At 37.8% G+C, this 18,867-nt stretch overlaps 1 protein-coding gene across 7 annotated transcripts in view; it reads left to right on the forward strand.

Annotated features, from left to right (window-relative positions):
* CDC42BPA (CDC42 binding protein kinase alpha) overlaps positions 1–18,867 on the forward strand; it is a 308,490-nt gene that overhangs the window by 244,222 nt on the left and 45,401 nt on the right. For 3 of the 7 annotated variants that reach the window (XM_040636097.1, XM_008695074.2, XM_040636099.1), the window contains 3 exons: positions 242–333; positions 2,698–2,774; positions 17,941–18,045. In XM_040636097.1, coding sequence (XP_040492031.1) covers positions 242–333; positions 2,698–2,774; positions 17,941–18,045 — 274 coding nt within the window. Of the gene's footprint in view, positions 1–241; positions 334–2,697; positions 2,775–3,855; positions 3,904–10,963; positions 11,003–17,940; positions 18,046–18,867 lie in introns of all 7 variants that reach the window. The other 4 variants (XM_040636098.1, XM_008695106.2, XM_008695098.2 and 1 more) reach the window with 2 other exon arrangements.

Raw genomic sequence — 18,867 nt, forward strand, 5'->3', positions numbered from 1 at the left:
CACTATTGTGCGGAACCAGCCAGAGACAGCCCGTGAGTGAGTGAGTCTGGCTGTGGCGCAGTAAAAGTCTATTTCTCCAGCAGTAGATGACCGGCCGGATTGTCTTTCCTGCAGTGGCTTGCACTTCCCTGACTTGACGTGACTGACATTTAAACCAGGAAGCTCCGACTGCGTACAGTAGGATGGCTCACTAAACAGCAGTAAAAATAATGACATTTTTCCTTTTTTTCCCTTATTGAAGTAAACTAAAAGATTCAGAGAAGAAGAACTTGGAGCTACTCTCAGAAATCGAGCAACTGATAAAGGACACTGAAGAGCTTAGATCTGAAAAGGGTATGAGAATGTGTTTTGCATCAGTCAGGGCTTATTCTGTTGTGAATGTATTTTATTACCCAAGAATCCGCGTACGCGCAGGTCGGAGAATCGTTCACACTAAGCATGCGGGCGCTCACTGATGGATATATGTGCAGATATGTGACACACACACTCGCTACACTGGTCTCAGAGTCCTTTTGTTGTGCTTAATGTACATGGTTTAAAGATTTCACACTAACAGAAAACTCACTTTGACATGAATTGGACTGTTTTTTCAGTGCCATGGACGATTTCACAAATAAGATTTTTGTGATTGGGGAAAAAACCTCTTATTTTTATAATATATTTTATACTCTTTTCAGATGTTGTAGGATTCACTTCCAGGGTAGTTGAGGAAACAACGTATGAAGTAATTTAAGATTAATCTAATCCCATATTAAAAGGCAGTTCCGTGGTCAACTGTTTTTGCACGTCATTGTTTTCTTCCACGTTTGATTCTTACACTGCGTGTCCTGCAGGATCTCTCCGGGTTTATTCCCATGTCCTTGAAATTACCTGAGCATGTTTCCGTTAACGTGAAAAGTAACTCAGGGTGCATGGCAGCTATTACAGGAACTTCTTAAACTTTCTTTTCATAATGTGGGCATTAAGAATGTGAAGATTTAATAAAAAGAAATTCAGAATGTTATTTTCTCAATGAAGGGATCTCTTATATGCTGTTACTAGAAATTCATTGTCCTGAGGTCCCTGGGTGGCTCAGTCAGTTGAGCATCTGACTGTTGATCTCAGGGTCATGAGTTCAAGCCCTGAGATGGGCTCCACACTGGACGTGGAACCTACTTAAAAAAAGAAAGAAAGAAAGAGAGAAAGAAATTCATTGTCCTGACGAAGTCTGTATTCCTGACTGAATAGTGAACTAATTAATGGCTTAATGTTATGCATACATTATGTGAGGCTTCCCTGTAATTTCTCAGTCCTGTGACACACAGTCATGTCAAACTGGTTGGGTCTCTGTATCTGCTTTTAAAATTGTGGAGAAAAAATAAAATAGAACTGTGGAAGAAAGAGAGGGTATCACATAAAGGAGTTGACATGAAAAAATCATTAAAAGTAGTGGATGTTCAAAAAAAGTTTTTGTCAGTTGAATTTCCTAGTGAACAGGAAAAGAAGGAACCCAGCAGCAAAAGTGAATTAGGAACTCACACTGAGCACAAGGCTTCACACTAAATTGAGAATCAAGCAGAGTTTTCAAAGATGAAGAGTGGAATTGGTCTGCATTATTAGTGAGTAGAGGAAAAAGAATATATAAGACCTGGAGGACCTGTAAGGCAGTTTTTATAGAAGAGAGACCAGTGCAGAGTGTGACTGACTATAACACACCACGTGCCACTGACTGCATCATTTTTAGAATAGATGCTCGAGTTTATCACATTGCTTTATGACAGCATGTTAAGCTATAGCTTTTATGTGGATTTAGAACATTGTAGAATAATAAAATTTCACCTTATGTTGTAAGATAATGTACTATACTACTTAAATATAATGTAATGTTTATGTAATATAATGAGGGCAAGGATTTTTTTACTGCTGTGTTTACTTATATATCCCAGTATCTAGACAAGGTTTGGCACATAACAGGCTCTCAGTAAATATTTATTGACTGGATGCATTTCTGAACATAGTGCCTTATCTGGCATCCATGGTGTGTTATTAGAGAGTAGTATGAAAGGCACACAATTGATGTCACTTCCTATCATTGCATATATATTTTAAGAATTATTTTGGAAGTTATGCATTTGAAGTTAATACCATAGCCAACAAATATACATCAACTTTCGAAACTTCATCTGAGAAAAACTAGGATATGAGTGATTTATTCTGTCAGTAAAACAATGCCTGAAATCAGATGGAGGCCTTGACCAAAGTTTTCTCATAACTAAATACATTCGCTGTATTTCTACATTATTATACGAGGTTATTTATATTAGTGCGTACTATATGTTTGCTAAGAGGTTTTCGAAACAGAAACCTTTTTTGGTGATAAATTAGCTTAGAAAAGTCAGATATAACCATGTTTTTAAAATTCTCCCAAGTCTACCAAGATTTAATGTGTTTCTTATGATGTGCTCTGTGGGAAAAGAAAGAAATTCAAGACCTCAGGGCAGGAAACAAGTATGTCATGGAGACTGATATAACTCTTAAGTGATATCCCAAGAAACATTAATATAGTTTTTTTTTTAAATATGTAGAGCTAATAGTATCGATCAGCTTTAAAATGTGGTAGTTTGTGAACAACTCTTAATAGATTCAGACAGGAATGGTTATCCATGAAAATTAGTTTAAATTGTTCTAGTTTTAAAAAAAGTTGCTGCTGTCTTCTAGGTATAGAGCACCAAGACTCACAGCATTCTTTCTTGGCATTTTTGAATACGCCTACCGATGCTCTGGATCAATTTGAAGTAAGTATTAAACTTTTCAAGTATTCCCTGCGGTCCATTTAAAAGTCCCTTTGTGATTTAAAATTCATTTGCAATGAAACTGTTTTATTGCCTCTCACATAAAAGGACCTAGAATCTTATATCAACAAAAACACGTCAGGAGAGGAGTATGTTCTGCATTCTTATGGAAACTCTAATCACATTCGTATTTAAGAAAAATCTAAGAAAGATCGAAATATGAGAGTCGTAAGATTTAAAAGAAATTTCGTCTCTTCCCCTGAGAAACAGTAAATGCAGAACAAATCCGAACTTTTGAAATAATTTGGACACTTTTCTTTTTTCTCCCAAGCATAGAACCACAATTTAAAAAAAAACAAGTGAAAAAGGTCAGAGCTCACAATAGGGCAATGCTGGGTCTAGCTCCAATCAGTTCGATTATTTTGGAAGTTTACGATAGGAATACTTCTTGTGAAAAGTATTACATAGAATGTATTAGGCAGTGTATTCCATAATAATGAAACAGTGACTCTATGACTGTCCTTTTTTGGTGCTTAAATTCATTGCTGGGGGGGGGAACCAATTTTATGATATAAGTTATATTTTGGTCTCAGAAAATTTAAGTTAGTGATTATATCTTTATTAAATAATCATACGTCTCTGGGCAGAGCACTGTTCTAGGTGCCGGAGATACAGTAGTGACCAAATCACCAAGTCCTGTTCTCAGAGAGGTTACATTCCAGTGGGAACAGCTAGAGGCTGAGAGATTCTGCTGCTCTCTTTTAATCGTTACCCTTCCTAAGTGCTTCATTTAATTTGATTATTAATGATTTGCCATGCGCTTCATTTTATTACATTTTGGGCACAATGTATGCATTGTATTTCATTCCTTTGGGAAAGGGAAAAAGAACCACGCTTTAAAAAGTAATTAATGGATTTCTGAGTTTCTTGAGAAACGATGCCAATGACTGCTCTTCTCATTTATTTATTTGAATTAATGTCATTTGCCTTTCAATTGTTTTACAAAATTTTTGATTTATTATTTGTTCTTATTAAATTGCTTCATCCATATTTTCTATTTTTTATTGCTGTATTCGTTAAATAGGATTCCTTTTCTTCTTCCTCATCTTCACTGATTGATTTTTTGGATGACGTAAGTCTTTGATTTTCAAACCAATGCATCCTTCAGTAAAAGACATCAGTGAATTGAATTGAAGAATTTTGCCTAGTAATGCAGTCAGTTTTAGAAATATCACACATGGTAATTATTTGTGAGACAAAATTTGTTTCTTATCTGAAATATAATAAAGAGTTCATCTTTATTAAACATCAGAAAGTGAAAATGTACTTTGAAAAATGCTTTGACTATCAGAGAATCTGTATTTCCTTTCTTTGCAACAATTCGGAAGACTGAAATGTTTATTTGATTATTGTCACTATGTAGATATGTATATAAAAATGCTCATTTTTATTTTTCATGGTGATTTCTATTTCACATTCCCCTTTTTGGCACTTTGCCATTTAATTTCTCAGAAGTAAACTTCTGGTGGTAAATTCAGAAAAAAAGTGACATGTTTTATTAAATCTTTCACTAGATTTTATTGTGATGTAATAACAGTACATACAAATCAGTTTTTAATGCTGACAGATTTTCACTTCTAATGTAGAAACTGATTTTCATTAACATATGTGCTACATGCACTATAAATTGACTGCACTACCATTTTCTCTCCTAAATTAATTCTATCCATTTGATAATTTAGAAGTCCCTAATGTATATCGTTCATTCTCTTTACTGAAATACCAGATGTACGCATTCTCTGTATTCCACATTAAATGGCACATAAAGCCTTGTCATGTCGAACATTTAACCTTTCTAGAAACTGGAAAATAAAATGGGTTCAAATGCAAATGGTCTACATAGCACCAGTTTTTCAACCAGGGAAATTTTTATAGGTCTTACTTTTTGTGTTTTGTTAAACATAATTCTTATATTCAGAAAAGTATTTCACATAATTTTCCACTAAAGAAAACTCTTGATCTAGATTTTTAAAAATTTTTAAGTGATTTTTTTTCTGTCTTTGAAATATTATACCCAAGTGTGCTACTTTCCATTCTGAATGGACACTATTTCATTATTCTTGAGACAGTTGTTCTAGTTAATTCTACAGTGCAATAAAAAGAGACCTCTCTTGAGGTACAGTAGTATTTCACATTATACTCTACAGTATGTTTCACTGTACTAAAATGTTCAATATAGTATGTCCATAGAAACATCATTCACTTGAGAGGGAATGAGAAGGAAGTTCGAATAAATTATTTTAACTGTTCCTTCCACTAGAAACCATTTCCATTTTTTTTTCTAACTTTTCTCTACATTCCGTTTCCTCCCACAAAAAGCTCTCAATGTAAACTAGAGGTCGTGTGTATTTTGACGGGTTCGTTCTGCTCAACCCAAGGGCTGCAGGAACACGCACTGTCCGGTGCCCATCTTGTCTCTGCTCTCTCTGCCACCGGTCAGCTAAGTGAAGAAGCCTCCCTCTCTCACTTTCCTCCGGGAGAACCCTTCCTTGTCCTTCACCCATTAGCACTCAGCCTAAGCGCAGTTCAGACATAACACTGAATTTCACACCAGCACGAAGGAACTCGTATCATAAAGGGAAAAGGGGTTGAGTTCGCACAGGCTGAATCTTTATGAATCGGGCTCCAGCTCTTAAAAAGCCTAGTTTTTTCCCTCATTTGCTTCCTGAGTTCTCTTCTTCCAGTTTATTGGTGAAGTGCATAAGGGGGCTCAGATGCCGCCTCTACCACTTTCTCATGATTGGGAGCAAGTTCCCTAACCTTCCCGTTAGGTAAGCCCCAGTGTGCTCATCAGAAGAACAAGGATAATAATAGTGGTCCTGACTCAGAGGTTGTTTGAGAATTTAAAGAAACAGGGTGTGTGGAGCCCTCAGTAACACTGGTTACCATTTCCTTACTTGTAATAGGCCGTTCACCTCCCTTCCTGCGTTCCCGTTAGCTTCCTTTCTTGTCCGGGAATCCATTGTGGCTTAAATGTTTCCATGGCCTTCTGCTCGCCTTCCGCCCACCAATCCAAGTGACTGTACTCCCCACCCCACCCCCAAATTGTCCAGCCACGAGATTGCTGCACAGTGAGGCTTGCATGTCAGGGAGAAGGCCAGCAGTAAGCTCCCTTTAAAAAAAAAAAATAGTTTGTATTCTTATTTCATATTTTATGGCATAAACCTCTGTCTGTAGTTGGTAACTATGACTCCTCTTCCCAGAGTTCTCATTCATTTCATCCTCAAAGCCAGAGTAGAGTGATGTTTTGAAAAATGGTATTCAATCCTTGGCATGCTCACGTTGGGCATCTGGGATACTTAGTATGAAACGAAACTTCTGTTGCTTCCTTTCTCTTAGGCATTTGGAAGCTTAAAGAATAGAATCAATCTTGATTGTTCTTTGTGCCAAAACTAGTTAAGAATGTTGTACGTGACTGCCCCCATAATAAGTAGAGTGTAACCCTTAACTAATGCATACAGCACATCCTTTGGTCACTCTTTTCTGATTTCTTTCTCATAGAAATAGAGAAATAGATGACATTGAAGACCTAGAATTTGAATTGCGACAGGAACTTATAGGTTTAGTAAGGGATAAAGCCAGTACTCGGCCAGATTGCAGAAATGAAGCCTTCTTTGGTGTCCATACACCATTGATCTTCCTCATCTGCTCCCCATGGCCTAGTGACCTCAGACTGCCCTCTGATTCTCTAGAACCATACCACCAGCCCCTCCCCTCCTCCAAAATGACCCTTTACTTTTTTCCTTAACCCTCCCATGTAGGCCTATTAACACGATGATTCTTTTTACATAAAATAGTACCCAAAATCCCTCTCCCACCTCTAGTTTTTCCTCAGTGTGTTTTGCCTGTTAGTTCAAAATTCAAGTGAATGCCAGAATGTCTGTCAATACAGGAACACATTCAGAGCCATAGGCTTTCCTTTTAAGTTGCATGGTTTAGACAACTCTTTCTGTGTGAGTCGAGTTTCCAGCAAGAGCAGCCTTGACAGGAGAGCAGTGTATGGTGGCCCAGGTCCCTTCCTTCTCCCGCCGACTCAGGCCGAACAGAAGACAGTCTCAGCCCCTGCTTCTGTAATTCAGGACAGCTCGGGTAGTTGGGCTTTTCTTCATGTAGAATCGTAGGCTTCTGACAGAGGAAAGAACCTTGGAAAATACTCCGTCCAGGGGTCGTAACCGTTGTTGATCACAGCATTCTCCCGTTAGTAGACTGGACCATTTGCTCCCCCATTAGTAAAGTTTTAGGATTCTCAGTCTTTGGAGGAATAGGGAAGGGGTGGCAACAGGGTTATGGATGACATTGTTTAGGGCAGATAAGAGGGGGTTTTAGTTCATGGCAAACTGACGTCACTCTGACCACTTTGTCTCTTGGGTCAGGCGTTCCCCACATGCAGTGAGACACCAGTGACAGCAGTGAAACAGATGCCAGGGTCCTTCTGCTCTGGAAATCATTCCCTCTTGATCTTGTCTTTTCTCGCAGGCCCACACACCCAGTCCTAGACTGCCTGGGGTGGCTCTGTGTTAGGCCCAGCACCAAACAGGGTGAGGGGCAGGCAGAGCTCAGCAGCTCGGGCTCTCCCCCATCTGTTCCCTGCATCCCAGAGGCCAGAGGTCCAGGGATGATCAGACCAGCTTGCAAACTTCCCATTCTGTTCCGTTCATTTTCTTCTTTTCAGTTGAGTGCCCAAAATGCTTGGCTTGACTCTTATTAAAAGTCATACTAATTATAGTCATATACATGAACTACTTGTTCTTTATATTTGATAAATATATTGTCACTTATTAAGTCTATGCCAGGTAAGTTTTGAGTTTTATTTAAATCATAATTCTACATTCTGTTCATTTGGGCCAAATTCACAAAAAATGGGAATTGCCCTCTCACCTGGCAAATGGCAGTATGCCACCTTGCTTTCTGGAGGCTGTCTTACTCTAGTGTTCTGAGGAAAGGGTAAACCAAGGAATTATAGGTGTGGAATGAAAAGGTCAGACATCAAGGAATAGAGTTAGTCCAAGGAGTCCAGCTGGCTGGTCCTCCTAACACTGTTTTCTTGCATCCTGGCATATGACAAGAAGCAAGTAGTCTGAAAGTATCGGCCCGCCGAGTTCTACTCCTTGTTTGGCTTCATAATAAAATCTTGCTAAGATGTCTTAAAATATCTCATTTCAGTCCTAGCTCCTAGCTTCCTTCTCTCATCTCTTGCTTTTAGCATGGTCTCTCTCCCGGCTGCTTTCATAATCTCTCATAACCCATCACAGAAATCTGAGGTTTGACAGCATTGTGTAGCTGTATCTGAGAAAGGTTGATCATACGGGAGAATCAATGGAAGACAGAATTTTTAAAACCTACATTATAAAGATCTTTTAATCCTGAGACCCAAACCAGGCCTAGATCCTTCTGAGAAATTCCTGATATTTCCTTTCAACTCTTTTTTAAAAAAATCTTCCATCCACATATTAAATACAACCCAGCTTGAAACTCTCCTGTTTCAGAAGATTGCATATGCAATCCTTCACTAATTTAGGCAGCATTATATATTACTTTATATATATGTTTTTTATTGTATATCATAATCCGAATATATTTAGACAATCTGGAGAAAGAACCATGATTACCTAGTCTTTTACTCTTCAGTATGTTACTTTAAAAGACCTTTGGCACTAATAAAACAAAATAAATATTATTAAAAAAATAAAAATAAAAACCTTTGGAATTCATTGACTGAATCTTAAAATCTATTTCCCAAATTATGTGTCTGTAAGAGAAATTACTTCTTTTGGTTTCTGCCTGTGTGCTTACTTCCATAATCAGCCTGAAGTTTATGGTGGCAGTTTAGACACCAGATCTAAAATGCACAGTTTTATTTTTTTAATTTTTTTAGATTTAAAAAAAATTTATTAGAGTGAGAGAGCACAAGCATAAGCAGGGGGAGCAGGAGAGGGAGAAGCAGACTTCCCACTGAGTAGGAAGCCCAATGCGGGACTTGATCCCAGGACCCTGGGGTTATGACCTGAGCCAAAGGCAGAGGCTTAACCAACTGAGCCACCAGGGCGCCCCTAAAATGCAGTTTTAAATGGTACACAAAGACCACTTACTGCTTCCCAGTGTGTGCTGTGAGACCAGTTTCACTGTTAGCAGGAAACTATGGTTGTGAGAGTGTGTATAAGAGAAAGTGTGTGCTGTGTATGTTCCTCTAATTGTATTATCAGGAAATAGTCTAATTTCCCCTTCTCTATTGAAAATATATAAATATAGCTGTCTGACTATAGAAGTGTCTGACTTCGAGGTAGACACTTTACGAAGAACATTATTACTCTGGTAATTTAAGACCATGATTAGCTTTATACAGTGCCAGCTTGGACACTGTGCAGGGATGGTTTTGAGAGACACGTTGACTTGTTTTTAGCTTAAAACTTTGAGCTAGTCACGCTTTTTTCATGGTTTCAGCAGCTCCCAACTCTGGTCTAAAAGTGTAGGGGTAGTCAAAAAGTAAAGGTCTCTTTGTGTTAGACATCTCAGCACTTTCTACACATGTAGTACCACGCTTTGCACAATGGTAACTGCTGAGATAAATCAGACGTAGAAGTAGGCCTCAAAACGCTTATCTTACTGTTAGAGAAAACAAATCCATAGTTACATACTGTGCTGTAGAAAGTGGTAAATGCCATAAGAAATAATTAGATATATATTAAGTATGGCAGAATGTCAGAAGGATTCGTTCAGTGTTTTTAAGGATTTTTAAATTTACGGGCTTTATGATAAGCGTATTCCAGATTCTTAAGGATCTGAGTCTGATGGAAAAACCACACATGTAAATAAATAATTCTACACATTTGGGAGAAGCACGATAATAAAAGGTATGGACTATATATCATGGGAGTATATGGAGAACTACCTGACTGAACTAGGCGGCTGCAGAAAGGCTTTCTGAAAGAAGCGATGGCTGAGCAGGTCCTCACCTCACGGAGGGACGGGTGTGGTCCACAGAGTGAGAAGAGTAAGAAACTGAGGAAGACGGGCGTGTGCTAGGTGGGCAGAGCATGAATAGGGAGGGGAGTTTTGCCTATTAACTCTGGGACACCGTGTTCAGGTCATCCCCCTTCCAGTCTCCTAGAAAGAAATACAAGTTCCTGTTTACCAGTCTGCCAGAGTTGTACGAATAACACCGATCACCTGGAAGGAGGTTTCTCATCCTTCCAGTTTTCTCTGAACTCTGTAGCTGCTGTAGGTCAGTTTATAAATTCCCTCCTCTAGGTCCCCCTACAAATCTTGTACGTTCCCCCCGGCCCCCCAGCTACCCGGAGAACTCTGCGGCTAACCTCTGTTACAGCGTTTGTCACACTGTGGGTGGCACGGTGCCTTCCCCACCAGCCTGTGAACAGCACATCTTCTGTCTTTTAAAAACCTGACATATTGCAAACCGTCAGTAGATGGTAGGTTCTGTTGAGTACAGGGAATTGCCGGAAGCAGATACTGTTTATATTTATAAAATTCTGCTCTTCACGCATCACCAAGTTCCAGAGACTTGCGAGATATTTCAGTACAGTTATTACCTACTTACTCTTATCGCTGCTTTTCCCTAGTTACTTAATCTTTAATGTCCGAAAGGTGAAGGTCCTTCTTGACTTAAGCTTAATGTCTCGTCAGGATGGACAGTATTGTGGAAGTAACTTTTTGTTTTAATTCATTATCAGTAATTCTGATGTAGCTTTTATCATTTAAAAGCATCATCTTTGAAAACAGTAAGAATTCGGTAGGTAAAAGACTAAGTATTTTATTAAATGCTGCCCAGCACTACACCAGAATTATTTGGATCCTTTTTGTTCTCACGTTTCCAGTTGTTCCTACCAACCTTTGCAGAAAAGAAACTGTCCATCACTCGATGGAGCGTTATTTTGTGGGTCACCGCTTGTGCGGGGTCCCGTGAAAGCTTGATTGTCATCGTCGACCGAGTCTGAGCAGCAATTTCTTTACTGTCCTATCCTCCAGTTTTTCCTGAAACTACACATACTTTCAACCTATCAAAAAATGTGTCTTTATGTGTATGTTGATATACTTTGTCTGTTAATACAGCGGTAGCCATGGAGAGTCGTGTGTGAGTATTTGTAACGTGTAGTATTCTCCTTTCTTTGTTGAAGCGCTCTCCGTCCTGTACTCCAGCTAGCAAAGGCAGACGTGTAAGAAACTACTGCCCTGTGTGTCCCCACCCCGTGCCCTCCGCCCTGTCTCCTACCCTTCTTGCCTGTGGTTGCGGAACACGCTCACGTCTCCGTGGTGTACTGCCCCCTCTCCTGCATGCTGTGTGCTGCTGCTCCCGCTAGCGCTACTCTGCCTTTCTGCATTTCCTTTTTTCTTTTTCTTTTCTTTTTTTGGCTTTGGCCGTAAAGCTTTAGGAATGTTCGTATAAATTTCAGTAACCAAACTACTAGAATTATAAGGTATCTTTCTCATTTTTACTAGGGAAAAAAGTGATTCTAACGTATGCTTTCCAAATTGATCGCCTACAAAGTAAATGAGCTTCTAAACAAGATCTGATATAAGCAAATATGTAGAGATTTCCTAGAGATTTTAATTATGTGGAAAAAAAACCTTGATGATTCATATTATGCAGAATTCAAAAGAATTTGGGACAACTTCTAGATCTTACTGACTATAATTTTATATAAATCGGTTCTGCAGAAATCTTTGATAGATTATTTAATGTAGTTCAGAGGACTATCCCTAAATATATTTATAGATTTGAGGCAATAGTATTAATAATAAATTGTTCATATTCTAAGGTATTTCTAAGATTTAAAAATATCTTGACACTTCATGTATGTATGATAACAAACTATAAGCAACTTCCTGTGCTGAAGCGAGCTCAGCGTTTCTCAGAACTAAATGGGCCGGCCGCTCTCTCTGTCCCGCAAGATTCTTATATGCCCAGAATGGGGCATGTATTTGTAGAAAGATCTCAAATTTTCCTAAACCAGCGTCCACCCCAACATCAATATACACAACATACACACCCCCTAGTTGAGAAGCAGTGGGCTGGCTGACGTTGTCTGCTCTGGTTTTCACGTGTGACGTAAAATAGTAGCATTAAAAAGGAATGTCTGTGGTAGATACAAGCTTTTAAACTTTCATCTGTCAGCTTCATAATCACTGGTATTGATCAACACCTTAAATCCAGAATTCTTGAGAACTCTGGGACTTGGGAAGGGCTAGATCATGGAATTCTCTGGTTTATAGAGAGCATGGGGAGCAGTAGGGTGGCTCACTGCTTCCTGTGCTCTTCTCTTTCGGATGTCGTGGTGCACTGATGGCAAAATAAACATGACGAACCCTTACATAGCACGTATTTCCAAACCACTGTTTAATAATGAGTAAGCGAGTCAAATACCAGTGGTACGGCCAGTAGAACTATGACTTTAATATCTCATTGATTAATGACGTTTTTGAAAAGATTACTGGTTCAATAGATTTTTTTATTATTTTGACATTTAGAGAGTTAAAACTGCCGGGCGCTTGGATTTATTAGATTAATCTGAGTATGTGTTAAGTACACCCTATAACCTCCAGAAAGGAAGACCAAAATGTTGTGTGCCTAGTTATATTAGGGTTCAAATCGTCAGCCTGTGAATTGAGTGAATTTTTAATGAGTTTTGTTTCATATAGTTAGAATTCAGAGAGATTTTATTTTTCTGGTTAAGTAGAGATTAGTTTTATCTCACCTGCCTTGCAGACTTCTAGGGGTCTTGGCCTCTCAGAGCACTTCTGCAACTCTTGATATGAGGAAAAATTTTTGAGGGAAATACTGTTCAGTCTATATCTTCATTCTATAAGATATGAATAAGCCGCACTTAACCAAAGCCTATTGATGTATATATGTTTTTTTAAATGCAGATGTGGTAGGCTTGATAATCTGCTTTCCAGGCTTGCTTCCCTTTTTCCTTGGTTATGTATCTGACAAATTAAAAAACCGCCTCTAAAAAGTGGTGATGTCCATGAGGGAGCTGAGTGAAGAATCACCAGTGATTCAGCAGGTACAGAGAGCGTCTCACTGGCGATAGTGAGGTGCCTCGATGGTCCTGGGAGACGGCGGTGTGTTACAGTAGGACACAGACGCTTACCACTCCTAACGGTGGCCTTGAATCCAGCAGTGACCTGCAGTTGTGTTACCTACCGTGTTTTCAGATGAGCAGTAGGTAATACTTTCATAAACTTAAAATTCTTCTGATTCTTATATGTCATATAAGTGAGGTATCACTGTTCAAGGTTTGCTGCATTTTTATTTCCGGTCCCCTCTAAGTTTCCATTTACAATTTGAATACTTAAATTCTTTTTAAGTGGTGTTATTCAGTTAGGCATAGCACACGAAAGATTTGATATTAACATTATTATTAATGCCTGAATATACGTGGTTATGGAAAGGTCCAAAGTGTTTTCATTAATCGTGAGAAACATTGAATGTCTCATTTTAGATTATTCCTTTAGAGTTTGGAAGAGAGATTATAAACAGCTAACATGTAACTTAAGTTTCTTTTATGTTTTCTGAGAACATTTGAAAATTCTCCATAGTAGATTTTCAAGTCGATATATTGAAAATGAGAAATTTTCAGAAAGAGTAACAAGTTATATTATTTATAATTGGTAAGATTGCACTTACTAGTCGTAACTTTCAGTGATTTATTTATTATTTGTTTTAGGACAATAAAATATTATAGTTTTGCTGTTTTCCAAATAATACAGTATTTCCATAATACTGTTTTTTATCATAAGATCAATGAACAGAAAAAATTCTGTCAGTGGAACTTTGAGTGTTTCTGAATATAAAAAATTGGATTATTTGCCACTTTGTTTCCAAAATACTTCTAGCTAAAGGATAAAGGTAATTGATGATAATTGTATTTTTTTGGTTAACTTGGAGTTTTATATTTACAAATACAAAGCAACATGTTAGATGTAAGCTTTTTAAAAAATCTATAATCTGTATCAAATCTTGGTATCTTTTACTTTAAAACTAGGTTTCTTATGAGAATGTTTTGCTTCTTGTATTTGTTCAAATCTGTAATTATTTTTGGAGTAGAAAAGGTCCATTGATACACAGTCAAGATGAGTTGTTTTAGTTGTTTTTATTATTTATCAGAAAACTATACTGTGTAATTTGAGGAGTTCACCTAAAAATCAGATCTGATCCTAGGGGGAAAGAAAACTTTTCTATTTTACTGCACTACTCTAAAAATAAATTTTGTGGCTCACTCAGTAGGGAAATCCTAATAGAGTCGGGAAACATTATGGACTTTCTACATGACAGTGCTGCGTATTGTGGATGATACTGCTGATACTCATTCAGTTTTTCTTTTTTTTCCCCACAGAGTAGAGCAGTAGGTAAAAATGACATTGGAGTGTAGTACATGTTTCTAATGCCTTTCATCAGAATAACTCCTTTGAAGTAGGTTTAAAAAGAAAAAAGAATTAGTTAACCAAAAAGTAAAAAAAAATCACATTTACATAAAGATATTCCTCATCTTTCTCAGTAGATTGCAGCTTAGAAATATTGAGCGAATTGCTTACACTGTTCAGTTAAGATTTGTTTCCAGGATCTTCCTACAGATACTATCAGGAGGTACTGTCCAATTAATATTAGCTATATATTACTTTTCACTATTTTCTCCTTTTTTATTCTTTCTACGACCGTAAGCGTAATTATTGAATTGTGTGTCTCTGCTGTTGATGTATGTCGTGTTCATCAGCTTTTCCCGCATTATTAATTCAAGTCATCGCTTACATTTAATGCTATACCATTTTTCAGAACACAAAGAATTTAACTTCCACGGCTTAAGTATACTATTAATGATTGTATTATAACCACGATAAAGTTTGGAAGTAAACATAATTGATGTGCTATTAATCAGATGCTTTGCTGCCATGTTATATCCGAATCATTGCCAATTAATTATTAAATTAATTTTAGGCTGCCTGCAAAGTCTGGCTTATAGTTATTGAGTATTCTGAAAGTTCAGTAAAATTAATTGCTTTTTAGTGGATAGAATAAGTCCTTAATTATAAATGTATCAGTAAGCATGTAATTATAGATAAAATTAATAACATCTTGAAAAACCAGTCCTGCTGATGATAATTAAAACTTTGATATAGAAAATATATAAGTGGTATTATATTTTTCTTCCTGTTAAACCTCTTTTGAGATATTGTTTACACTGGCAGTAATCCAGAAAGGAAATGAAATACGTAAATCTATTAATCTAACAGGTATTAGCTTCTAATAGCTTTTAGAAGACGTGGGAAAAATTTTTTTAGTTTAATATTCAAAACATCATTGCCATGAAGTTTTATTCATCTTTACCAAACTTTGTTCCTTGTCATTCTAAGAAACATACTTTTGAAAAATAAAGTGGTAATTTCTAAGCTTCGCTTAAACATTCATGGTTTTTTAAAAAATCAGAGTATTATCGTAAATGGCATAGTTCAACTTTTCAAATATACTCAACACCATCTCAAAATACTACTCAAATATTTTTACTTATTTTTAATTTGTTTTAACAAAAACTACCTGATTTTGTTTAATCTCTGGACTTTATTTTAAGAGCGTACAGTTCCAAAAAGCTGGTATGCTAATTTTCGTTATACTCTTTTATTAGAATTGGTATTGGGTTAGTTTTTAAATCTAAATGTTTCCTCTTTTGAATAACCAGTTTTACCTCATGCAGCTAAGAAAATCATTTTAAAATCTATTCTCATTCCTGTTATTTTCTTTTTTGAGTTAAAAACTTGTTAGGAGAAACAGACTTTTTATAAATGACAATAATTATAAAGAAGGGCCAAGAGGTATGTATTTAAAGCCTCGAGAGTTCTTTAAGAGTCACTAATTTCTGTAACCAGGGATTCAACTTTGATGGTGTGTTTTTCCCTTTGTTCAGTAGCACACTGTCATCATGTCACAATTTTCATAGGGTCGTGAAACATGATGGTGAATGTTTGAAGGACCAACTGTGGGATGAGGGTGGGGGTAGGGTTGATTTTTAGGGGTGATGATTTCTGTGATGTACACCTCCCAGCAGGGCACGTGCTGACAAAATATCTTAAGCGGTGTGTTCTAACATCAGCGCAAGGAAGTAGAGGTAATCACACCGCATGCTCACCTTGGGCCAGCGCGTGTTCACGGGGCTCCAAGAGCAGACCTGCTTCCAGTTGTCGGCCGGGACTCCTGAACACGGCAAGCTCCTGCCTTTCTCATTTTTGAAGCGTTTTTAAAGTAATTGGACTCAGAGGTAGAAAGCCACTCTATTAGCTAGCTGTCCAGTCCCGTTCACAGCATTATCCTTCACACAGAAACTTCTGCTTTTATCTCTTTCACTCCAGCTATGGGCTAAAGGCTTTTGCGTGACAGGTCAGAAACTTAAATTTTATTTAAATGACCCCATTTTTCGCACTTAGCAAATCCCTCACCTGGACACTTCTTTAAAACTTTATGAGCTACTTAACTTGATTATTTGAGGTCATTTTAGGCTCTTATTAGTGTAAAATGCATCAGGACTGCTTTGCTCATCAATTCCATTTTAACTGAACCCTCTCCTCTGTGGATTCCTATTGAGCTTGCAATTTATGTAATCCTATGGAAACTAAAGGGAGGAGATTTCTAGAAAGTAGGATCTTTCTGCCCTATCTCCAGCCCAGATTTCTAGTCCAGATTAATAATTTAAAAGGAGTGTACTTTCTCCATGACCATCTCTGCGTAAAATTGTGAACTGGGCAAACCTTGTCTTAGAGTTTCATTTTCTTTCTTTTACTCTTTTATTCCTGATCAGAGTTCACTGTCAGGAAAAAAGATCATGTACTCATTCTCCATGTCCATTAAATTGCTTTGAATACCTTTACTATGGAGATGCTTCTGGGACCACAAAAAGAAAGCTGGGTGTGAAGTCAAGGAGTGGGATTTGGGCCTGGCTCTCTCACTTGTTTAAGCTGTATTAGTTTTATGAAATCAGCCGCATTGCACACTTCAGAGCTGACGTACAGTGGCTATGCTTGAGTTCATGTGTTCCAGTTTTTAAAATATTGAAGTACCTTCCTAGCTGATGGTTCACAGCTGCTGCTCCAAGTTCTTAGATGCCCTCCTGGAGCACCTTCTTCTCGCCACTTCTCCCAAGCACAGTAACTAATGGTTTAAGGCCTGGTTGGGAACCATGTCAGTCATCCCCACCAAAGTCTTCCTTTGTGGTTTGCCGGAAAACCTGCCTGTGCCCAGCAGAGGACTCCTACAGGGTTAGCCAGCCCACTAACCAATCCCTAAAAGAGTAACCATAATAATAGTAAAGGAAAAGGAAAAATATTTTAAGTACCTACTTAAAATCCTTAAACTGATTATTCTTTTTATTGAGTTTAAGTTCTGATCTTAGCACTGTTCTTGCCGTACAACACAGTGGAAACAAATTCCCCAACCTCTTGTCGAAATTGCTTTCATCGCCTTTCATTTCAAAAATTCAACTCTGGTAGTTTTGAAAATTGCCAAACTGAATATATCATCGATCCATATGCTCCCTAAGATCTTTAATGCTAAATTTTAACCCCAAGCATTTTGAGTTTCTAAAAATACTTGGTTAAAAGGGTGCAACTGAATATAAATGCTGGTATTTCTACTGCGGCAGAATAAATAGGCGGTGTTGGCCCCAGCAACCAACACAAAGCTGATAAATTAGCTTCTTTTACTTTCAAGTAATGCCTGGTAGATGACCAAATTTCCTTCTTATGAAGGACAAAATTATCTCTAATCTGCAGCACATACTCTGTTAAGTACTCGGCACTTAATTCACACGTATGATTTTGTTTGTGGCATACAAGTCAAGAACATGTAGTAGAGACCAGTGCTCGAAGTTGGACACCGCAGTGAAGATTTTGTTAACTGTTGTTGTCTTTATCTTTGTTTACATTAAAGCTCGTGGTTATGCTTTTGTGTAATGACACATGCTGAAGGTGAATATTCAAACTGCAGTTTGTTTTCCTCTTCTCAAGAAATGTTATCGTGATCATGCCTTACAGAAATTTGCTAAGAGCTGCACATTGTTTGAAAGTGATTTCTTGGGTTTTTGTTTTTCCCAACTTATCTTCCTAGACCGATCCCGTTGAGAACACATATGTACGGAATCCGAACGTCAAGGTTAACATCCAGTCAAGGTCCACATCTCCTTCCACATCTAGTGAAGCTGAGCCAGTTAAGGTGCCTCATTGGAGCAGTCTTGCTCCCCAACTTTTCACTTGTGTCAGGAAACAGGGAATCGTAAAAACAAGTGAAATCTGACTCTTCTTTTAATCAAATATATTATGTAATAAATCACAGTATATTGGAGATCATTGCATTTGACCGATAATGTAAATAGGATTCTAAAACGAAAGTCAAAAGTTGCCCCCACCCAGATCCAACCTAAAATAGACAAATACTTATTTACTTATAAATGTAGTCTTTATTTTAAGTAGAGGACTGCATGGAACAGAGGGCAGGGTTATCTCAATTTTGAAATTGTCAGATATAAACTTGGTAGGCACATGGCAGTCAGGACCCATTCTTGTATTGTAATTCGTCCAGTAAACCCGATAAGACCTACACAACTGTTACTTCATAAGTACAACTGAGAATTAAAATTGCCGCTGCTGGCCACTGAATAGTTTATTCTAACTGCTCAATCAGCAAGAGGCATTCAACTGCGTCATGCCTTTTAATAGTACAAAAACGGTGTTGTTTTGTCCCTCATGTTAGTCAGTGGTTTCAAACAGCCAGTCGGCCAGTTTTCTCAACAGAGGTCATTTCCTCAACGAGTCAGAAGGACGTGGCATGCCTCAGTGAATGCCCTCCTGCCTCGAGATGCAATTTGGATTCTTCACACAGCTTTGCAATTCTGACAGAGCCCCTTTGTTTCCCATATTATCTCTAGAGCTGTGTCTAGTGTTCCAAGAGAAGCAGATAGTCCACTCTGGAAAGCTGTCTGAAGTGAAGTGTGATTTGTAGTTAGATTCTGACTTGATTTTTTTACAACTCCGTGAC

This window comes from Ursus maritimus, unplaced genomic scaffold, assembly GCF_017311325.1.
Source record: "Ursus maritimus isolate PB19 unplaced genomic scaffold, ASM1731132v1 scaffold_2, whole genome shotgun sequence".
NCBI lineage: Eukaryota > Metazoa > Chordata > Mammalia > Carnivora > Ursidae > Ursus > Ursus maritimus.